The sequence below is a fragment of the Miscanthus floridulus genome, chromosome 6 (assembly GCF_019320115.1).
Source record: "Miscanthus floridulus cultivar M001 chromosome 6, ASM1932011v1, whole genome shotgun sequence".
NCBI classification, from domain to species: Eukaryota; Viridiplantae; Streptophyta; class Magnoliopsida; order Poales; family Poaceae; genus Miscanthus; species Miscanthus floridulus.
In genome coordinates, this window is record NC_089585.1 from 14,166,952 (window position 1) to 14,185,438 (window position 18,487).

The 18,487-nt window shown below is 43.2% G+C and overlaps 3 protein-coding genes across 5 annotated transcripts; all 3 read right to left on the reverse strand.

Annotated features, from left to right (window-relative positions):
- Positions 1–603: 603 nt before the first annotated feature.
- Positions 604–3,258, reverse strand: LOC136457689 (uncharacterized). 2 transcript variants are annotated; one of them, XM_066457712.1, is made up of 6 exons: positions 3,132–3,258; positions 2,572–2,775; positions 2,139–2,223; positions 1,910–1,964; positions 1,233–1,371; positions 604–1,156 (listed from the first exon to the last, which is right to left on the reverse strand). In XM_066457712.1, exons 2-6 carry the CDS (start codon positions 2,755–2,757, stop codon positions 1,052–1,054), a joined length of 570 nt encoding a protein of 189 aa, XP_066313809.1. In that variant the 5' UTR covers positions 2,758–2,775; positions 3,132–3,258; the 3' UTR covers positions 604–1,051. The 2 variants fall into 2 exon arrangements, with proteins under 2 accessions (XP_066313809.1, XP_066313808.1); XM_066457711.1 differs by lacking the exon at positions 3,132–3,258 and having other exon boundaries at positions 606–1,156; positions 2,572–3,090.
- Positions 3,259–3,600: 342 nt separating this feature from the next.
- LOC136461702 (probable staphylococcal-like nuclease CAN1) lies at positions 3,601–5,865 on the reverse strand. The gene is made up of 7 exons (XM_066461003.1): positions 5,581–5,865; positions 5,239–5,328; positions 4,968–5,155; positions 4,812–4,871; positions 4,568–4,727; positions 4,069–4,137; positions 3,601–3,934 (listed from the first exon to the last, which is right to left on the reverse strand). Exons 1-7 carry the CDS (start codon positions 5,731–5,733, stop codon positions 3,833–3,835), a joined length of 822 nt encoding a protein of 273 aa, XP_066317100.1. The 5' UTR covers positions 5,734–5,865; the 3' UTR covers positions 3,601–3,832.
- Positions 5,866–7,584: 1,719 nt separating this feature from the next.
- Positions 7,585–16,965, reverse strand: LOC136461701 (transcription initiation factor TFIID subunit 4b-like). Of its 2 annotated transcripts, none has more exons than XM_066461002.1 (14): positions 16,590–16,965; positions 16,448–16,487; positions 15,272–15,771; positions 14,876–14,971; positions 14,023–14,700; positions 11,255–11,361; positions 11,074–11,161; positions 9,715–9,850; positions 9,577–9,632; positions 9,455–9,511; positions 9,233–9,376; positions 8,561–8,626; positions 8,234–8,492; positions 7,585–8,115 (listed from the first exon to the last, which is right to left on the reverse strand). In XM_066461002.1, the coding sequence occupies exons 3-14, from the start codon at positions 15,743–15,745 to the stop codon at positions 7,955–7,957; spliced, it is 2,322 nt and encodes a 773-aa protein (XP_066317099.1). In that variant the 5' UTR covers positions 15,746–15,771; positions 16,448–16,487; positions 16,590–16,965; the 3' UTR covers positions 7,585–7,954. The 2 variants fall into 2 exon arrangements, with proteins under 2 accessions (XP_066317099.1, XP_066317098.1); XM_066461001.1 differs by having other exon boundaries at positions 11,243–11,361.
- Between the last annotated feature and the right edge of the window lie 1,522 nt (positions 16,966–18,487).

Here is an 18,487-nt window from a genome sequence, read left to right on the forward strand (position 1 = left end):
CATCTCCGAACCGCCCGTCATCGCCGGCGGTTAGTCTGGCGACGGCGCTTGTACGGCTCCAATACCACTTGTTGGCCCACAGGATCACCGGCTCAGGTGAGTGAACCACTCACCAGTCTTGCCGAGCACCCTCTAGTGTTGCCGAGCACCCACTAGCCGTGCCGACCACGAACAAGCATTGTCCGTCCCCACGCACTATGGCTAGAGCTTGAAGAATAAGGGAGAACAGAGTATACACACAGTACAAGACACCAGTGTTGGCCGAAGCCCTGTCTGGGAGATGGCAAATCTGAAGTCTTTTTACTGAGTTGTCATGGTAGTCTATTTATACAACTCTATTTATCTAGTTATAGTACAGCGCACATACTGCAACAGTAACTAGATAACACAGCAGGGCTGACTCTGCGCCGGTCTCTGCATATGGCTACAGTGCTGCAGGTGAGCCGTGCGGCGCCTGCACCTACACCTGCAGCGGCTACAGTATCACAGCAGGGGGCCTTTCGACGCCGCCTTCCCTTACCGTGTTCACACAAAGTAGCAGTAGATTATCTTAGAAGTGTTGTGCTCAAGTAGCTGTCACCAGATACCAGAAGGAGAAATTGTCTGTTATGTTATTGCACACTTGCAGTGCACATGCGGTCGTGTGGTTTGTCCGCATCTGCGTGAGGTTAATGACCTCCTAATTTAATTTCACATCTTGGTCAAGGAAAAAGATAATTAGCAGAGCGGATCTGATGCTTGCAATGCAGACGACCAAGTTTATTGATGTCCCCAGGAGTGCTAGCCAATGATCTTACAATCTACCCATGAGTAGGACCTGCCCTCTGAATGTTCAGAGGACAGAACATAGTTACACAATGGCCAAGTTACAACTGTATCACTGGATTCCTGAGGCCAAAGTAAAATCCCCGGTGTCAGTAACATTCTGTACCTGTCATCATTCATTTGTATCGAAACTAAACATTCTGTTGTCAGTCAGCAAAGTCTTCAGCGAATCATATGCTCCATGTATCATCAGGGCTGCACACCGCCACCAACTTGTTTAGCATGTTCATGTGGATTGAGGCAATGCAGAATCGCTCAGAGTATTGGAGTCTACGAATGCACATAATGCTTTCCAGATAGGAACCAACATCTTGACTGGTGGATTCAAGTTCTGCAAAACAAGCTCTTTCAGACCGTTGATGCCTTACGGTACACTTAAGGACATACTAAAAGCAGGCAGCATTTACCTTGAAAACAAGCATGAGCTCATATTCTTCACGTAGAAGCAAGGCCAAGCTCCAGTAGCAAGAGACAGGGGTCACATGCTCATTCAGCACTGGTTTTAGAATCTTGCCAATGGGCACAAATTTGCGATGAACTCTTCCACTGTGAAACAGAACTTTGATGTTAAGAAAATGAAAGGATCAAGCCTACATGTTCTGTAGCTCATAAGCCATCTAAAAACAGAAATGCTGGAAGTCTCCTCTAATTATTTCCAGCTAAAGCAAAATGAAAAGAGGGGTGCAAATGGGTGCCCCTAAGGGTCTCCACTCTCCACCATCCCTCTTCAGTTCAATTATTAGTACTAGTTTTCCAAAGCGTGAATATTTTTGGAAAACTTGTACTATAAATTAAACTAAAGAGGCTCCATGGAGACCCTTAGGGATTGCCTGCAATTCACACCTCTAGAAAAGATGGCTCAATCCAGTGTTCCTGTCAAAGACAAGTACTGACAAGAAGCATGTATCTGTTTCACTTTGTGTTAAAATATTAAAAATGACAAAGAAAACACTTATTTCCTTTAGCCTTGTGAAGCCTTTGCTTCCTCCTATCTGTTTATAATTGTCTGTTCTCTGGGAATAATATTTGAAGAGCAGTAAATACTGAAAGCATGAATAGAAATTCCAGACTGGTTCTCCCATACCTCCAAAAGTGTTGCTCTAATTGAACCCCAAAAGTCGGCATGATCACCAATGACTCTGCACAATTAAAAATCAAACTAGATATCTAATAAGGAGCACACAGTCTCACTTTCCTGTACTCATTTTCAACATGGATACCAAGCAATGTGGATCTTTGTTTTTCTCTCTGCAACACTGAAAATTTAACTACAAAGCACTCAGAGCACAGAGAAAAATAACCTTAGCACCCACCTTTCTTCACAGGGTCACATCGCAAGCATTTTGCAATTATACTGGCAAATGAAATGCTCCAAAGGGAACCAAGACATAAACTATCCTGCAACATTTAAGCACCACCATCCAGTTAAAATAGCGCTTATGATCAATCTGGCTGTACTCAACATATCTTAGGTTTTTACAAACCAAAAGGGAAGCAAAACAAATAAAGCATCACTAGGCTATTCTTCAGAAACCTAACATATCGCTTCACTAGTTCAAACTTGAATCTATATTACTAGTATAAGTAGCTCATGAAAAGGATGCTATATGGCAATCAGCATATCCGCACAACTGAATTGTTTCAATTGAATTGCGCCTTTTGTAATTAACATGCCCAGCTCTGGAAAAGACGAAACTGAAAGTGAAAACCGACAGTCAGTTTTGAGTGCTGTTTCAAGAAAAATACCTTCGACAACAGGGCGCAGCAAACAGTCACAAGAAGAAACATTGTGCCGATGTATGACAGCAGAACCCTGACTTTGCTCTTCTTGACAAAGATGACATGGATATCAGCTCCTCCCTCGTGGTGATGCTTGTAAGTGTACAAGCCATCAGATATCCCATGTTCTTGCTGCCCCATGTATGAGCCCATCAGAAGACTCTAAGCTTCCTGTACAGCTCACATCAGCCTTCACATGGTCAGTTTCTAAAAGGACGATAATGGGTGAATCTATCAAAAGACACTTCTTATGAATTTTGTATGCCCTCCTCATCTCCCTATAAGAAGACAACGTCGTCTAAGAAAAAAAAGAATCGCTAGCTGTGCTGTTGACGAAGTAGTAAGGCGAGAAATCCTATCCTCCATACAGATTCGCTTCTAACGTTACCGTCAGCAAACTGGTGAGAAAAAACGACATCCGCTATGTACCAGTTCAGCTTTTCCAAATCGGTCCAACCAAATAGCCTCCCAGTCCACGAAATGTACAGGAATCGGAATAGGAATGCGTGCGCATGGAGTACGCGTACCTGGGAGTGAAATCCCCTAGGAGGATGCGGACTCGCAATGGCGGCACAGGGACAGAGCAAGGGCAAACCGGTGGCGACATAGGTGGTTTGGAGGAAGAGAAGTAACTGACGGACGCGATGTCTCCAAGGCTTGTACTTTCTATTCGTCTGGACCGTCGATTAGCTTTAGACCCAGAGCCATTCCATGTGTATGCTATTTGCCACAACACCCTCGCAGACTGAAATTTACAGCATTGAAGTTTTTTTTCCACATCTTTATACTGTTTTGAAAACTACTGTAGTATAAGATAGAGAGGACAAATGTTTAAACTTTAGTTGCCTTCTCATCTATTTGCCTAGTTCTATATTATTTTTGCAGTTCTTCTAAACTTACGAATTTGATGCAGGGCTACAGGTCTTCAGTTCATTCAACACAAACTATTTAAAAACATGAGATTCATTACAACAATCAATTTTATTTGCCAAAAAAGACTCAATCAATCAAGTCCTAGTACAACCATTTCCATTTAGAGATTACATCAATCAATTAACTACGGAGTATGCTCTACTTTACAACGATGTTACAACTTGCAAGTACACAAATAGCACACTCTACAACAATGGAACCAGTGTTTTTGGACTTTTGGTCCTCTGGGCAACAGTTCTGAACGGTAAATCAACAAACACCTGGTCGCAGCATGAAATAAAAATCCATTACTGCTTCATACTGTCCCAGTGCGCTTTTTCTTTCTCCATTCCCATGGTTTCTCAGGGTTCGACGATGCCCACAAGCCTGTTCGCCTTGTCTTTGCCTGATTCTCCCACTGAAAATTTACATCTATCAGGAACCTCGAATTTTTGGAAATAAAATGACCAAAGCATGCTCTTGTCAGTCAAGTGGAATGGAGCAGTCCATTCTGCCATATTGAGTAGAGTGGTACAAGAGAGTACTAGTTACCTTGCTGAGCTCCATCCGATGATCATAAGTACTATAGTGCCATGCAAGTCCTTTCCTCAGCATGTGTTCCTAATGCAAAATAAATAATAACAATAATTCATTTCAATGTCCTCAGTTTTGCTGAGCATTAAAGCCAGAACAAGTGATCTTCAGCTGAGACGATGCAACATTTTCTTGCATAATTTACCATCTTTACTATTGATTGGTTCCAGCGCATATGTCTACACTTTTTCCTAAGGAGAAATCCCACACCTTTCACAATCAAACAGTATGTTTCATTTCCTTTAGTATATATAAGAGAACCGGGACAATGCAGGTGCAGTGTTTAAGCTATGCATTATAAAATTACAAGAGTAGGTGCCTTCAAGAAAATTCAAAGAGCATAGGGAGCAACAGATCATCCACTGATTTGATAGGTTACCACTGCTAGATTTCAAGAAGAGTTGCCACTACTACTTTCTAGAAGAAACTCTAAAAGCACGTCAGTGTAGTTTCTTACCTGCACGAAAACCCCATCACAGTCAACATCTCCAACTAAGCGACCGTACCAGTCAGTGTCATATATGGAAATCTTCAAGCTTTTCCCCTGCACCAGCCTCACCAGCTCCTCTTTGGCCTCTTTGCCATATGGCATTAAGCTCTCTGGTGCATCAACCCCCCTGCACTGCATTTTATTATATCACAACTACACCCCAAATAGAAAGAAGCCTGTGATCATTGATAAAGAACAAGTGTGGGCAAACCTTAGCCTTATCCTGTACTTCTTTGCAAGAATTTGTTCCCCACCGATGCCACGAACCTGTCTACACCCAGGAATAAAAAACTCAAAAGTATCAGAACTCACATAAGAGAAGGATGGCTACTTGGTTGTTGTGAATTGTTCTCTATTTTTCAAGGACCTATATCCTGCATCAAGTATGATCTTCAGTAAATCACCAGCTTTTTGGTAATTATTTGCCTCCAGAGCCTTGCTTCGCTCAATGCCCGCTTCACGCACTTCCTGGGGCACATTGCTAGACTCTGGATGGTGAGCCATGTTAACATACACAGTAATCGTGTCGCCGTCAGTTACAGCCTTAGCATCCACCTAAAAAACTAGCGTGTGCATTTGTCAGCACTTCGCTTTTACCAATATGTCAATGGATATACAAAGGGAGGGAAACATCTTACAGGAAGAGTGCGCAACTCATACTTAACCCCTTGAAGGTTGCGGCCAATAGGTGTCAAGCGAATGCACCAAAAAGAGCCAAGACAGAGCTCCTGCAATGGCAATACCAGTAATAACCAATATAAGGCGAGCACCAATTAAAGCAACTAACGGAAACACAAAATATTGACAGCATTTCTACAGATGATGGATCTACTGTGCTAGCAACCTTGCAGAACAGATTTATGAAGGAATCTTGTTTCACTCTTCACCAAATGAACTAAGAGCAGTCCAGGACACAAACACAAGTGGTGGGGATCCTCTACGAGGAGACGAAAGAGAGAAAGGAATCCCTGAACCAATACCTTTGAGGCTAGGGTGCGGCTAGCGCCCGCAAGGAGGGCAATGGCGCCGATGCAGCAGACAAGCACCAGCGACGGCGGCGTGCGCTTCTCGGAGACGCCGGCACGGCCGTGGAACGACCCCCTCCTCTCTTGGCGACACCCGGGAGCGCTCATGACGCCGGACTTTCGCGGCACCTGGCAACCGCGCGGCGCGCTCAAGCGGCCAGGCCAGGCAGAGCTAACGCCGTGCGGCAGGAGCTCGGCGGCCGGGTTCGCCAATCTTCGGGCCCGGGTCGGACTCGAATAGGCTGCCGGCCAGCCGGCACTACATGTTTTTTTTAAGGCTTATAAAAGTTAGTAATTATTCATAAGTCATTAAAGAAATTGAGTTCTCACATGTGCCACTGCTATGAACCCTTTACGCCACTTCCGTCAGATTTGGCTGTAACGGTGTCAAACCGCGAGTGTGAAAAGTCGAAAATACCCTAAAGTCTGAATATGTAATTAGTTTTTTTTGGAGTATCTTAATGACCTCAAATGAAAAAACTCAAAACCAGAAGGTTGTAGATCTCGACAATATCTATAATTTTTGTATAAAAATTATATTCATTATTTTTGTAAAAAAAATATGATTTGATATGATTAATATGTCTTAGAAAAGTCACATTTTTTTTGTATGGAATCAAATGAAGATAGTTTTTATATAAATATTATAGATCTCGACGAGATCTACAATTTTCTAGTTTTGAGTTTTTTTATTTGAGATCGTTAAGATGCTAAAAAAATTAATTGCATATTTAAACATGAGGGGATTTTTGACTTTTCACACCCACAGTTTGACACCGTTAGAGTCAAATTTGACGGGAGTGGTGTGGAGGGCAAAAGAGTTCAGAGCAGTGGCACATGTGAAAACTCAACTTTTTTAATGGTTTATGGGTAATTACCAACTTTTATAATGGCACACTGGTAAAAGCCTCTCTTTTTTTAATTATTATTAGCCAAACATATCCGTACGATACAGTATACTACGACGACACAAAATGCCCTTTACAAGAATATAAATAGTACATCAAATACCAAATCAATCCGCTTTTTCTTTGGGTTGTCCATTGTCCTCTGAACTTGAAAATTGTACTGAAAAGACAAAAAAAAAAACACTCTCGCCATATAAGGTTTGAAGACCAGAGAAGCTACTCGTAGCTGACAATGAGATTTAGTCACACCAATCTGCTCAGAGCTACAGAGTAGCTAATGGTTACATTGAGTCATCTTTGACAAATTTCAATCAATTTTGATACATTAAGGTGTAAATGTGTAATTCTAAGGTCCGACTTTTGACGTGAGGAACACATATATACGTAGTCACATCAATTTGCACAAAGTAGGAAGCAATCATATCAAGTCATCTCCAATAAATCTAATCAGCTTCGCTAAATTTTAAGGTGTGAATATGAAGTTTTTTAATTCCAGGGTTCAACTTTTGACGTGGAGCCTACATGTACATCTAGTCGCATCATAACGAGTCATCTCTAATACATTTTAGCCAATTTTGCTATTTTTTTTTAAATATAGATGCGTGGTTTTTAACTCTAGAACTCAACTTTTGACATAGGGCCAACATGTAGCGATAATGACAGTTTTGTTATTATTATTGTATCATATTGAATTGGTTTAGACATGTAGCTATAGTAATAGTTTTGTAATTATAGTAATAGGGCCAACATGAGCAATTGTATTGAAAATCAGTCATTTTGCATTGAGGCAGGATTCGACTAAGGATTTCTTCCGTTGAATTTTAATTGGGTTTCTCTATAGAGATTTGGATCCTACTCTATTATCACATCTAAAGGCTTGTTTGGATGTACTCGTATTTATCTTAATTTATGTGTACTAAAGTGCATTGAGATAGATCTTAAACTAAATTTTAACTTGTTCCAAAAAAAAAATAGCTTAGTCTAATCTACACGTGAATTTAGGTGGATACATATGCACCCATTACCACGTCTAGATGCAATTGCAAGCAAGAACATTATCTCTAAATAACTGACCGCGCGTAATCGCATGTCCACTGTCAGAATCCGTGCTTACAAAAGACTTTGAGAGGGCACGCAGACATAGGACAATGGGGAGCACAAAGACGCGCATGGCAACCAGCCAGCCAACAAACCGTGGTTGCAGAATAGACAAATGCCAAAAACAACCCCCTTACACTGCAATTTGTACAGAGAGACTTTTTTTTGCTGGCAATTCGCCGCCTTTGTGATACAGATTTTTCACCAATATACAGTGCCACACCAAATGGAAGGAGTGGCGGGTATGCTTCTTTGCTGTCAAATATCATGCAAGGGCAATTGGGCATGCACCAGCACCACACTTAGTATATGACTATTACGGTCTAATCTACGGTAGAATCTACAGGCAACCGCTCGTGCAGCCGGTAGATGAGCCGTGATTTTGTCATCTGAGGCTCCCTCTCAAGGGCACAGATGACATCCTTCACGGAGATCATTCGTTGTGGACCAGCATAGGGTGTCCTGCCTGGTCTATTCATGCCTCCTGAAATGAACATTACCATACATATCGTTAGTTAAAACATTATGCAAATATGAGATGTGGATTTAATACACCAAAAAATTTTGATGAGGTCATGCTAGTGATATTGTTGCTGCTTTACCAGTTCCGAATGCCACCGAATGGCTCCTCTTTGAACCTTCCTGGTGTTCGCTAGGACCTTTTCCAAATTTGGATAATGGCCTGGAACCTGGTCCTCTGCCTGGCTGTGAAGCAGCAGACACATCAAGGCCTTCTCGCTTCTGCCTGGCTTGCTCAGCCATCAACTGCCACTTTGAGAGCATATCACTTCCACCAACTGCTTGCCGAGCAGCAACATTCGCAGCATTCGTTCTCATTTTATCATCTTCTTCCTTGTTGGGCTGTGAGAGGTTAAGGATGTCAGGAAATGGAGATACATCACACTCAGAAATCAATGCAGAAAAGTTACCTTGACGTTCTTTGGGCGACTTTCCTCTTTTTCTTTTTCCAATTCTGTAGCACCACTGCCATCAGCCTACAAGGAAGGACTTAGTTAATCAAATTGGCCAACTGCAACATAAGTTCACCATGATGGCATGATCACAAGAAATACGCAATGGAGAGTAGTGTAGTCAGTGCAGATTTATTTTCAATCAATCTTGTTAACAACAACCATCGCGAAGCCTTTTAGTCCTACACAAGTAGGGTTAGGCTAGAGCTCAACAATCTTGTTAAGTACATATCATAAGAAAAAGATAGCAAAGCTGAAACCAAATCTAGAGACACTAGAAACATTAATCCTTAAGGGCATACCCAGTGCAGAGAGCTCCCGCTCTGTGCGGGGTCTAGGGAAGGGTGTCAGTGGCAAGCCTTACCCTCGCTTGTGCAATGCGAGGAGACCGCGACTCGAACCCGGGACCTTCCGGTCACAGGCGGTAAGACTCTACCGCTTGCACCATGATATGGGAAAACTTGAAATACAAATGGCATTGATAAATGAATGTGCATGCTTCTCTGTGTAACAGTTTAAATTCCAGCAGTTCATAATTACACAAAGCAAGTATATAAACTAAAAAACTACTATATATTCAAATTTATAGCAAAATTGCAATACTCGAATCAAATGGAGATTATGAAACACCTCAGTTTGTTTCTTGTTCTTGTCAGCTTCTTCTGCTTGTTTTTTATCCCATTCTTCCTTAGCTTTCTGGTTCATCTGTAAAATTTGACGACCAACATCTGAAGTAATAACTAGTCGATGCCCGGTCTTTTCAGTATCGATTCTCTAACAAAAATAAGAATGGTTAGAATCACAAAGTAGTGAACTATGACATCATTGGCTGGTCTGAAGAAAAGAGCAAACCTGTTTTGAGACTCGTATGAGAGTACTTATGAGTCTTCGCAAACGCTCCTCCACACACTATGGCAAAGTTATAAGTTATGGATACTGCAGGACTCTCAATGAAAATCATAAGGATAACTCACCATTGATAAACAGTGTTCCACATCACCACTAATATTCTTCAGATCGCATTTCCGAGCTGTCAAAAACACATGTTCTGTTATTGTTGCCACTAAAGTTGTAGGATTTGTAGTTTTGGCAACAAGTTCAAAGAAACTAACCGATTTCTGCTAGTTTCTTCAGGAGTGGACCCTTCCTTAGGAAAAGATTTTCTTCTTCTTCCTGTGCAATTCTTCGTGCTTCTTGTGAGGCAAGGCTCTCTTCCATAGGGGCAGACAGTAATTGTTCTTCCTCTTCCTGTCAAGTAAGAACGTATCAGCAAAATGCAAACAGTGGACCAAAAAAGCACACAAGTCTGACTCCTATAGACACATGATACACTGGGCTGACAGGCCAGATGCTATAGAGTGCAGGAGATGATGCATGAATCATGGTTATTAAGGCGGTAAAGCGAGGCGTGGCGACCAACTACCGCCTTACGCTTAAGCGAGGGCGAGGCGACGCCTTACCAACTAAAGAAAAAATTAAAACAGCAGCTCAGAGCAGTATATAGATGATAAAGAAAAAGGAAAGGAAAAAAGAAAAAGATAGTAGGAGTAAGAAGTGGTCTGGCCCAGCCCACGTGCACCAAGCAGCCCATGTGCCCCTCACCCTCGTTGCCCTAGCGTGTCTTCAACTCTTCATCTCTCTCCTGCGCCACTCCGCCGCTGCAACACTCTGGTCTGACTTCCACCTCCCTCCCTCCCTCCCTCTCTCTCGTTCCGTCTCCGCCCCTTGCTTCCCTCACCTTCCTGCTTTGGACGCTGCACACCGATGGAGGAAGAGGAACAGAGGAGGCGGGATGCTGCAGGCCAGCGCTGATTGGGGGAAGACGGCCCCGGCCCGCAGGCGGCCGCTCCTTGCTGCGGCTGCACGGCTCGATGGCGGGCGGTTGGCAACTTCTCCCGTCGGAATGGGAGAACGCGTCGGTGCGGGCGACCTGCAGCTTCTGGCTCCCCTCCCGCTCACTGGTGTGGAGTCTCCAGCGCGCCCGCTCTCTGGCTCACTGGTGTGGAATCTAAGGCGAGTCGTCTGCTGTGGCGTTGTGCGTGCAGCGCCTTGGCGCTTAAGCGACGCCTTGATAACAATGGCAGGAATTGTGAAATTTTAAGCATAAACGGTGTATGCCAGAATTTTAAACATTCTTTTGGAACATCCTTGTGGTCCAACCGACATAGCATAAGCAACAGAAAATTCAGCAGAACATGTGCACTGATGCTATAAAATGTAGAAGTACCCTGATGCAAAATTTAAAATTCAATCCATCCCTATCGTAGACACTAGAGATGTTGTATTGCTTATCAGCTTGGTATAGAATTTTGAAATCAAATTTTAGCAACTATATCTGATATCACATCAGCTGCACAGTTATATAGCAGATGTGACCAGTGCAGCCATGAATTTACAATAGAGGCCAATGTCCATCAGGAGGGTTATTTCTACATGAAAATTGGCAAAACATCAACCAGAGATGTACATACCCTGATATTAACACCACTAACGGCTGTGACATCATTAAGTTGATCGATGCTTTGTTCCTGGAAGGCTCCAGATGTCTTCTGCTTTTTGCTGATGACAAAAGAGAAATATGCTTAGGGCTATCCAAAAAATGTAAATATTCCATAGCAGTTTAGTACATTTAGACTTCACTTAATTAAAAACCTTGAAGGTTGCGTAGAGCCTGCTGCTTCCAATGATTTCTTCTGCCCACCCGATTTCTTGCTACTCTTTGCACCTCCACTAGCATTGGGTGTAGAGTTAGGAGTTCCCTGGCAAGACAGAAAGACGAGGTAATGTATGAGTCTGAATGGCATGCGCACAGGCCTAAAATAATTGCATAGTCTAAATTAAGCATGAAAGAAATGCAAAAATATATGTATATAAAAAAGGAAACAAAGGTAGTCAGACAGGGAAAGAATCCTACTACTATTTCATTTCTAAATTATGTAAGGTTTGTCATTCAGAAAATAAAAATGCATTTGGACTTCACCTTGTCTGGGTGAAGACTGTAACAACGCAAATGGAACTCATAATTGAGAGTTTATCTGACAACAAAACTTAAGGTTTGAATATTATATATATTAACTATATGCAAAGCGACTCTCCATAAGCTCATTTGCTAATATGAAGGATTAAGCATCTCATTTGTAACTAATGCAAAAGTAAATGCCCTCAGAACTGTGGTTTTGGCTTACTAGTTACTAGGTTATCGTACTAATTACTAGGTTATCCTGAAATTTGGCCAACACAAATTGACATTAGATCTGTAATCTGTTTAGAAGGCAACATGCACATTTTACTGTCTAGAAGCTTCTTCCCTAAATCCATTAAAACCACATCATGTACTAATTACAAATCTGAGTGACCTAAAATTCTCTCCACTCCTACTACATTCTCAATGCCACCACCCTCCCAACAAACCAGTTCTGCCTAATCAGCACCACTTTCCCTGCATCTCAGCTCACCCATCACAACACACATGGTTAAACATGATTCATAAATCGCTGATCACATCTTGTTATGTGCCTTCTACAGTAAAGCATCCTCTGGGCACCCCTATTATCTGACAGCTCCACCAAACACGAAGAGGCTACCCTCAGAACCCAACATTCCACATTACAATCCTGAACTACCCTGCATGCAACAACCAGACCCTGTGCAATATATGCCCAACCACTCAACATTGTCAAATTATATGGTGCTTAAATGTTGGTAAAAGACTGAAAAGAGGTGGATTGTGATTAACAATTCTCTGAAATTCAGAATAAGAACAAAACCTAACTGACACTGCAATTGGTCATATTGTTCCAAAACTTGATTATACCAAAGATGCTAATGCAATCAAAGTGCTAAGCATCCTAGGTGAGTCATGACCAATCTTCTATATGCCCAACCAGTCAACATTGTCAAATTATATGGTGAATAAATGTTGGTAAATGACTGAAAAAGAAGTGCTTTGTGGTTAATAATTCTCTGATAACAACAACAACAACAACAACATAGCCTTTCAGCCCCAAGCAAGTTAGGGTAGGCTAGAGTTGAAACCCACCAAGAGCCCCAAGTCACGGTTCAGGCACTTCAATAGCTGCTTTCCAAGTACTCATATTCAAACATAGATCTCTAGGTATATCCCAAGCTTTCAAATATCTTTTTATTGCCTCCCCCCCATGTCAATTTCAGTCTTCCTCTACCTCTCCTCATATTATTAGCTTGGCTTAGGACTCCATAATGCACTGGTGCCTCTGGAGGTTTCCTTTGGACATGGCCAAAACACCTCAACCGATGTTGGACAAGCTTTTCTTCAATTGGTGCTACCTCTAGGCGATCACGTATATCATCGTTCCGAACTCGGTTCATTCTTGTGTGACCGCAAATCCATCGCAACATACGCATTTCTGCAACACTCAGTTGTTGAACATGTCGAATCTTTGTAGGCCAACATTCTGCTCCATACAACATAGCCGGTCTAATCGCCGTTCTATAGAACTTGCTTTTTAGCTTTTGTGGTACCCTCTTGTCACAGAGAATACTAGAAGCTTGTCGCCACTTGATCCACCCTGCTCTAATTCTATGGCTAACGTCCGCATCAATATCTCTATCCCTCTGTAGCATCGATCCCAGATACCGAAAGGTATCCTTCTTAGGCACTACTTGACCTTCCAAACTCACATCTCCCTCCTCCTGTACAACTCCGCCAAAGTCGCATCTATGTATTCGGTTTTAGTTCTGCTCAATCTAAAACCTTTAGACTCAAGGGTCTGCCGGCATAACTCTAGTTTTCTATTTACTCCCGCCTGACTTTCGTCCACTAACACTACATCATCAACGAACAATGTTCCTGGTAACCTCATCCATTACCAAGGCAAAGAGATACGGGCTTAAGGCTAACCCTTGATGAAGTCCAATTTTAATCGGGAAGTAATCTGTGTTACCATCGTTTGTTCGAACACTAGTCACAACATTGTTGTACATGTCCTTGATGAGGGTCATGTACTTTGATGGGACTTTAAGAACAAAACATTCTCTGAAATTCAGAATAAGAACAAAACCTAACTGATACTACAATTGGTCATATTTTCCAAATTTAAATGCTCCAAAAACTTGATTGTGCCAAAGATGCTAATGCCATCAAAGTGCTGAGCATCCTACGTGAGTCAATGGCCAATCTTCTATTCAAACAACAAAAAATCTATCTCTCAAAAATGCATTTTAACTCTGTCTATTCTGTTTAATATGAAATTAAATGAAAATAAAATGCTAGCGAGAGAAAAAAATAGAGTATATAAATAATACAAACTGCATAAATGAAAAGTAATTGATGTCTCACATTATTCAAAGATACTTGAATCAACTGAACCACATGTGACATTTATATGTATTAACATGTGTCATTTCAGAGACAGATCAAATGATATATTAGGTGGATTCACCTGCTTTCCTTTAGCAGAAGAACTTGCTGTGCCAGCTACGCGTGCTTTGCCAACAGATTCAGAATTTTGCTTCACATTAGCATTTGGAGGGGGAGCATTAGTTTTCAATTCCTTGTTTTGATGCATTTGCCATGCAACTGCATTGTGCTGCATCATTGGATGAGTAGGAGGAGGGACGATTTTTGCAGGAGCCATTCCAGGAGCATGCATGGATGGCTGTGATTCTGGAACAGGACTCGGTGATCTAAGAGAACCAGTGATTGACCGAGGGTAAGCCTGGGCACCGGGATTACTTGCTCCATATATTTGCTGTGAGGCCTGCTGCAACTGTGTTGGTTGATGTTGTTTGTTCTTTGCTTGCAATGGAACTGCTGTGTTCATTCTAGGTGGTTGATTTGGTACAGCATTTGTTCCCTTTGCGTCAGGGTTTTGGTTCGGGTTATCATGAGCAAGATAGTGTACACTATTCTGCGCTTGAGTGCCTGATGGTGGTGCAAAAGCCTGAGGTGAAGATGACACCTGGTTTTTGTGACCTTGGTTGGGTGGTCCAGGTGGCCGAAGTTTCTGATCATGTAACTGTGCTGAACCACTGGAAGGCATCGGCTGTGAAGAAACTTGAGAGAATAAAGACTGCTGACTTGGATTTGCCTGGCTATTTCTTTGCGCCTGTGCTTGCATCTGCAAAAATTGTTCAAACAAAAGAATAAACATATGAAATTGAATCATTCACTAAACATTCGATTTAAGAGTGGGCCCATCAAGTGTGACGAGTACCCATCAAAACAAAAGTGTGACGAATAGTTTTTTGTCAAGGAAAGAAACGGAAGCAATGAAGTTAATGCAATTCATTCACCTGTACAAAAACTTTATGAGCTGCCTGCTTGAGCATTTGATCCCCAACAATATTCCTGATAACTCTTAAGAAATCATCTTTGTGGACTTCATTACGCTACAAACAAAGGACGATATAACTGAGTTAGTTCATTCAGCAACGCTGGTGCAAACACTGGTGCTAAGTGTGTTCTTTGAGCCTTTGTTGTTTTTGTTATCTACTTTCTTCAATACGAACAAACTAGTAGAAACAAGGTCTTTCCTAAATTGTCATGCACTCACTTTGTTTTGGTGACATACGTAGTTAAGGAAATGCAGGCCTTGAATTAGTTTATTTGTCATGCACTTTTCATTGGTAATGATGAAGCAAAAGTGTCTATTATGTTTGGAGCACGATAACAGAGGGATACAAACGCACCCTAAGTTTTGCCCATACAGCTTGAAGCTGCATATCTTTGTCTCTGTCAAGATGTGCCTGTAGGATCGGAATTAACATATTAAATGGTATCGATGGTCCTTTCCTTGTATCCTGGGCATCAGATGATGCTTGTTGACCAACAGTTTGCTTTACATTCTGCTGAACTACTGAAGGCTGGGTAACATCCACCTTGGTGCCTGCAAAACTCTGTTGACCAAAACACCCTGTTTCTTTTTCAGCTAACTGGAAGCTATTGGTTTCAGCCTGTTGTAGTTGAATTTCTGGACGTGCTTGTTGTAGGTGGGAATTCTGTTGCTCTACTTGGACAGGTTGTTCATTTTTTGAACCTTCAGTTATTTCTGTTTTGGAGAACTGATCTGCTGTATTCACATGTTGTTGCCCTGCTTGTTGACTTGGATGGACACTTCCTTCCTGCTCTGTTGCTTGCAACTGATCATCTGGAGCTTTTGACATAGCACTGCTTTCCTGGCGCAAAGTACCTGGTCACGGAGATTATTTATTATCACCAAAAACAAGTGGTGACATCACATTGTTGAAAAGCTATGAGTAGCAGGATTTAGCAAGACTTTATACTTGGTTGCCACTGTTCGTTCTATTGATTATTTCCAGAAGGGGCCCCAGCCCCTCTTGTTCTCTTGTTTACTAAAAAAATAATTTAGCAAGACATCATTATCAACATTCAACAGGCACATCTATAAGAAAGAGGAAAGGGATCCCAGCAACAAAATGAAAGACAAGGATCATTCGTTCCATATGCATTGTACAAATGACTCGTTAGACGTATACTTGCCATGAATTGTTCCGCTATGTGTCATCCTAATCGTTATTATTTTGTATGAGGCTATGATTCCAGGACAACACAGCGTAGTCATCACCTAATCATCAACAGTCAGCCCAGACTAGATAATTGTGTCCAACTCAACTAGCTAAGCAAGTCGTGTGAGCTCTCCTTACCAGCTAGACTGCTGGCATCGTCTAAGTTGTCAAGGGCAACTTGCCGGGGCCTGGCCCAATCTAAGGTGAGCAACGGTTCAAGGGCGAACCCAGTAAAGCATGTATACACTTGTAATTAGATCAGATCCGAATACAGATAGCCAAATAGCTTAAGTTAGGGTTCGGTCCCCTATTTCGCACAGCAATGAAGGGTGAGCATACCTGATGGGTGCTCGTCGCCGGCGAAGGACGCGACGAAGGCCTGGGGAAGAGGGCCGACGAAGGCCTGGTTAGCTTGCGTAGGGTGTCGCCACGTCGGCGGTATGAGCTTTGGGAGAGCTCAGAACTTCAGAAGCACACTCACCGGTCCAGGGGCGCTGGCGCGCTGCTCTGCAGCTTGGCGCAGCCGGCGGCCGGCGGCGTGCAGCTTGCTCGGATGATCGGCAGTCGACACCTCGGCCACGCATCCACGCGCGCAGCCCCGGCGGCGTGCAGCTTGCTCGGCTGCTCGGCAGTCGGCACCTCGGCCACGCGCGCAGCCCGGCTCGGTGATCAGCGCCAGGCCCAGGCGGGGGCGCGGGGCGGAGTCCGGCGGCCGGCTGGGTGCCTCTCCAGCGGCTCGGCCTCCGCGCTCGGGGCGGCAGCGCTCGCGCTCGAAGTCGGAGGCGGCGTCTTGCGTGTTGCGTCGCGGCCTCGGGGGCTCGGGGTCGGCCGGTCGGTCGCTCGCGTGGGGATGGGCAGCAGCCGGGAGGAGAAGAGCTAAATGTGGCCAGTGGCCTTCATTCCGTTCTTTGTTGGGCTAGATTTTTTATGGGCTATAAGTATTGAAAATGATGAGTACTAAAAAGAATTTGGGCCAAATTTCAGGGTAGTCTTAGGCCTACCTAGACTACCCTTTAGGCCCGCCTAGAGAGAACGGTCTGAAAGCTTGCGATGGTCACGACAAACTCGCTCACAAGTCACAAATTCGCTGTGGGCTGTGGCCCTAAACGACTCGCACCCTGCTCGGCTGGGCTCGCCCGCCGCACGCTCGACCAACCCCCCGCTGCCAAGCTCCCGCCGCACCGCGCTGGCCCTGGTCTGGCACTCAGGCCGCCTGCGCACGCGTCGCGGTCGCCAGCTGCCGCCGATGCTCGGCGTCATGAGCGCTCTTGTAGTGTCGCCAGGAGAGAAGGGGGTTCGTTCCACGGCCGTGCCTAGGACTACTAGGCTGCTTCAGCCTGTTCGTTTGGCTGCAGTTTATCGTAAACGATCGTAAATTTTTAGTCGGAATAGTATTTTTCTCTCACACAAACAAACCAGCGGTACTTTTTCACGAACCAGCAATGATACGAACCAGCCAACCGAACAGTATTTTGCTCTGTGCCTTTCAAATACTTTTTATTGTGCATGGGTTGCTGTTTTGCCCTTTTTGTTTTTGTCAGCCTGTGTTCCATCGATTATTATTGATGTACATATAGGTCCTTTCCGGAATTCCGGTGGCTTGCTTCCCCTGGTAGCTGCATTGGTCGAACTCCTGTGGCCACATGGATTGGACTTTGGATCAAGCATGAACCAGGTAGCGCCACAGAACATAACAGTTGCAGAGCTCTCCAAGTTTTATATTCCTCATGTTATCTACGTAAGCACATTGCTTTCTGATAGTTCTAGCTTTACTGAGGTCCCTAACTCCCTACTAAACCTTATACTTATTAAACATGGCAATAGATGTATCGTCAGAGTTCAAGTAAAGAGTCTGCTCACCGACCAATCATGGTGGTACCCAGCCTGTGGCATATGCAATAAAACTCTGGAACAAGCGGTGAACCAAGGTCAGCAAGTTTATTGTCGTATTGTTATCTTCCTTAGTGTATATGTGATGCTTTCATCACAAAAAAGTTCATATTGCTAAACACATTGCTATACATATAGTGATATAGGTACTGACTGGCTGTAACTGCAGTACACCCTGCAAACTCACTGAACTACAGCAATGTGCCTGATCTGTTGTTCTTTGGTTCTATAGTAGAGGAAATAGTTGGAATGCCTGATGCCCTCATTGCTATGGATGGTCCTACCAGTGCATTTCTGCGAACTCGGATTACAGCTTTTTATGGAAGACAATTTGAGCTTCGTGTCAGTGTCTCAACCATTTCACTACAAAGAATCGGCATTATCTATCAAGTTGATGCTGTTTTAGGCATTGGAGACATAGTTCCCTTACCTGAGAATCAAGCATCACACATTAATACATTTTTTCATTGTTATCGTTTCAGATTCACA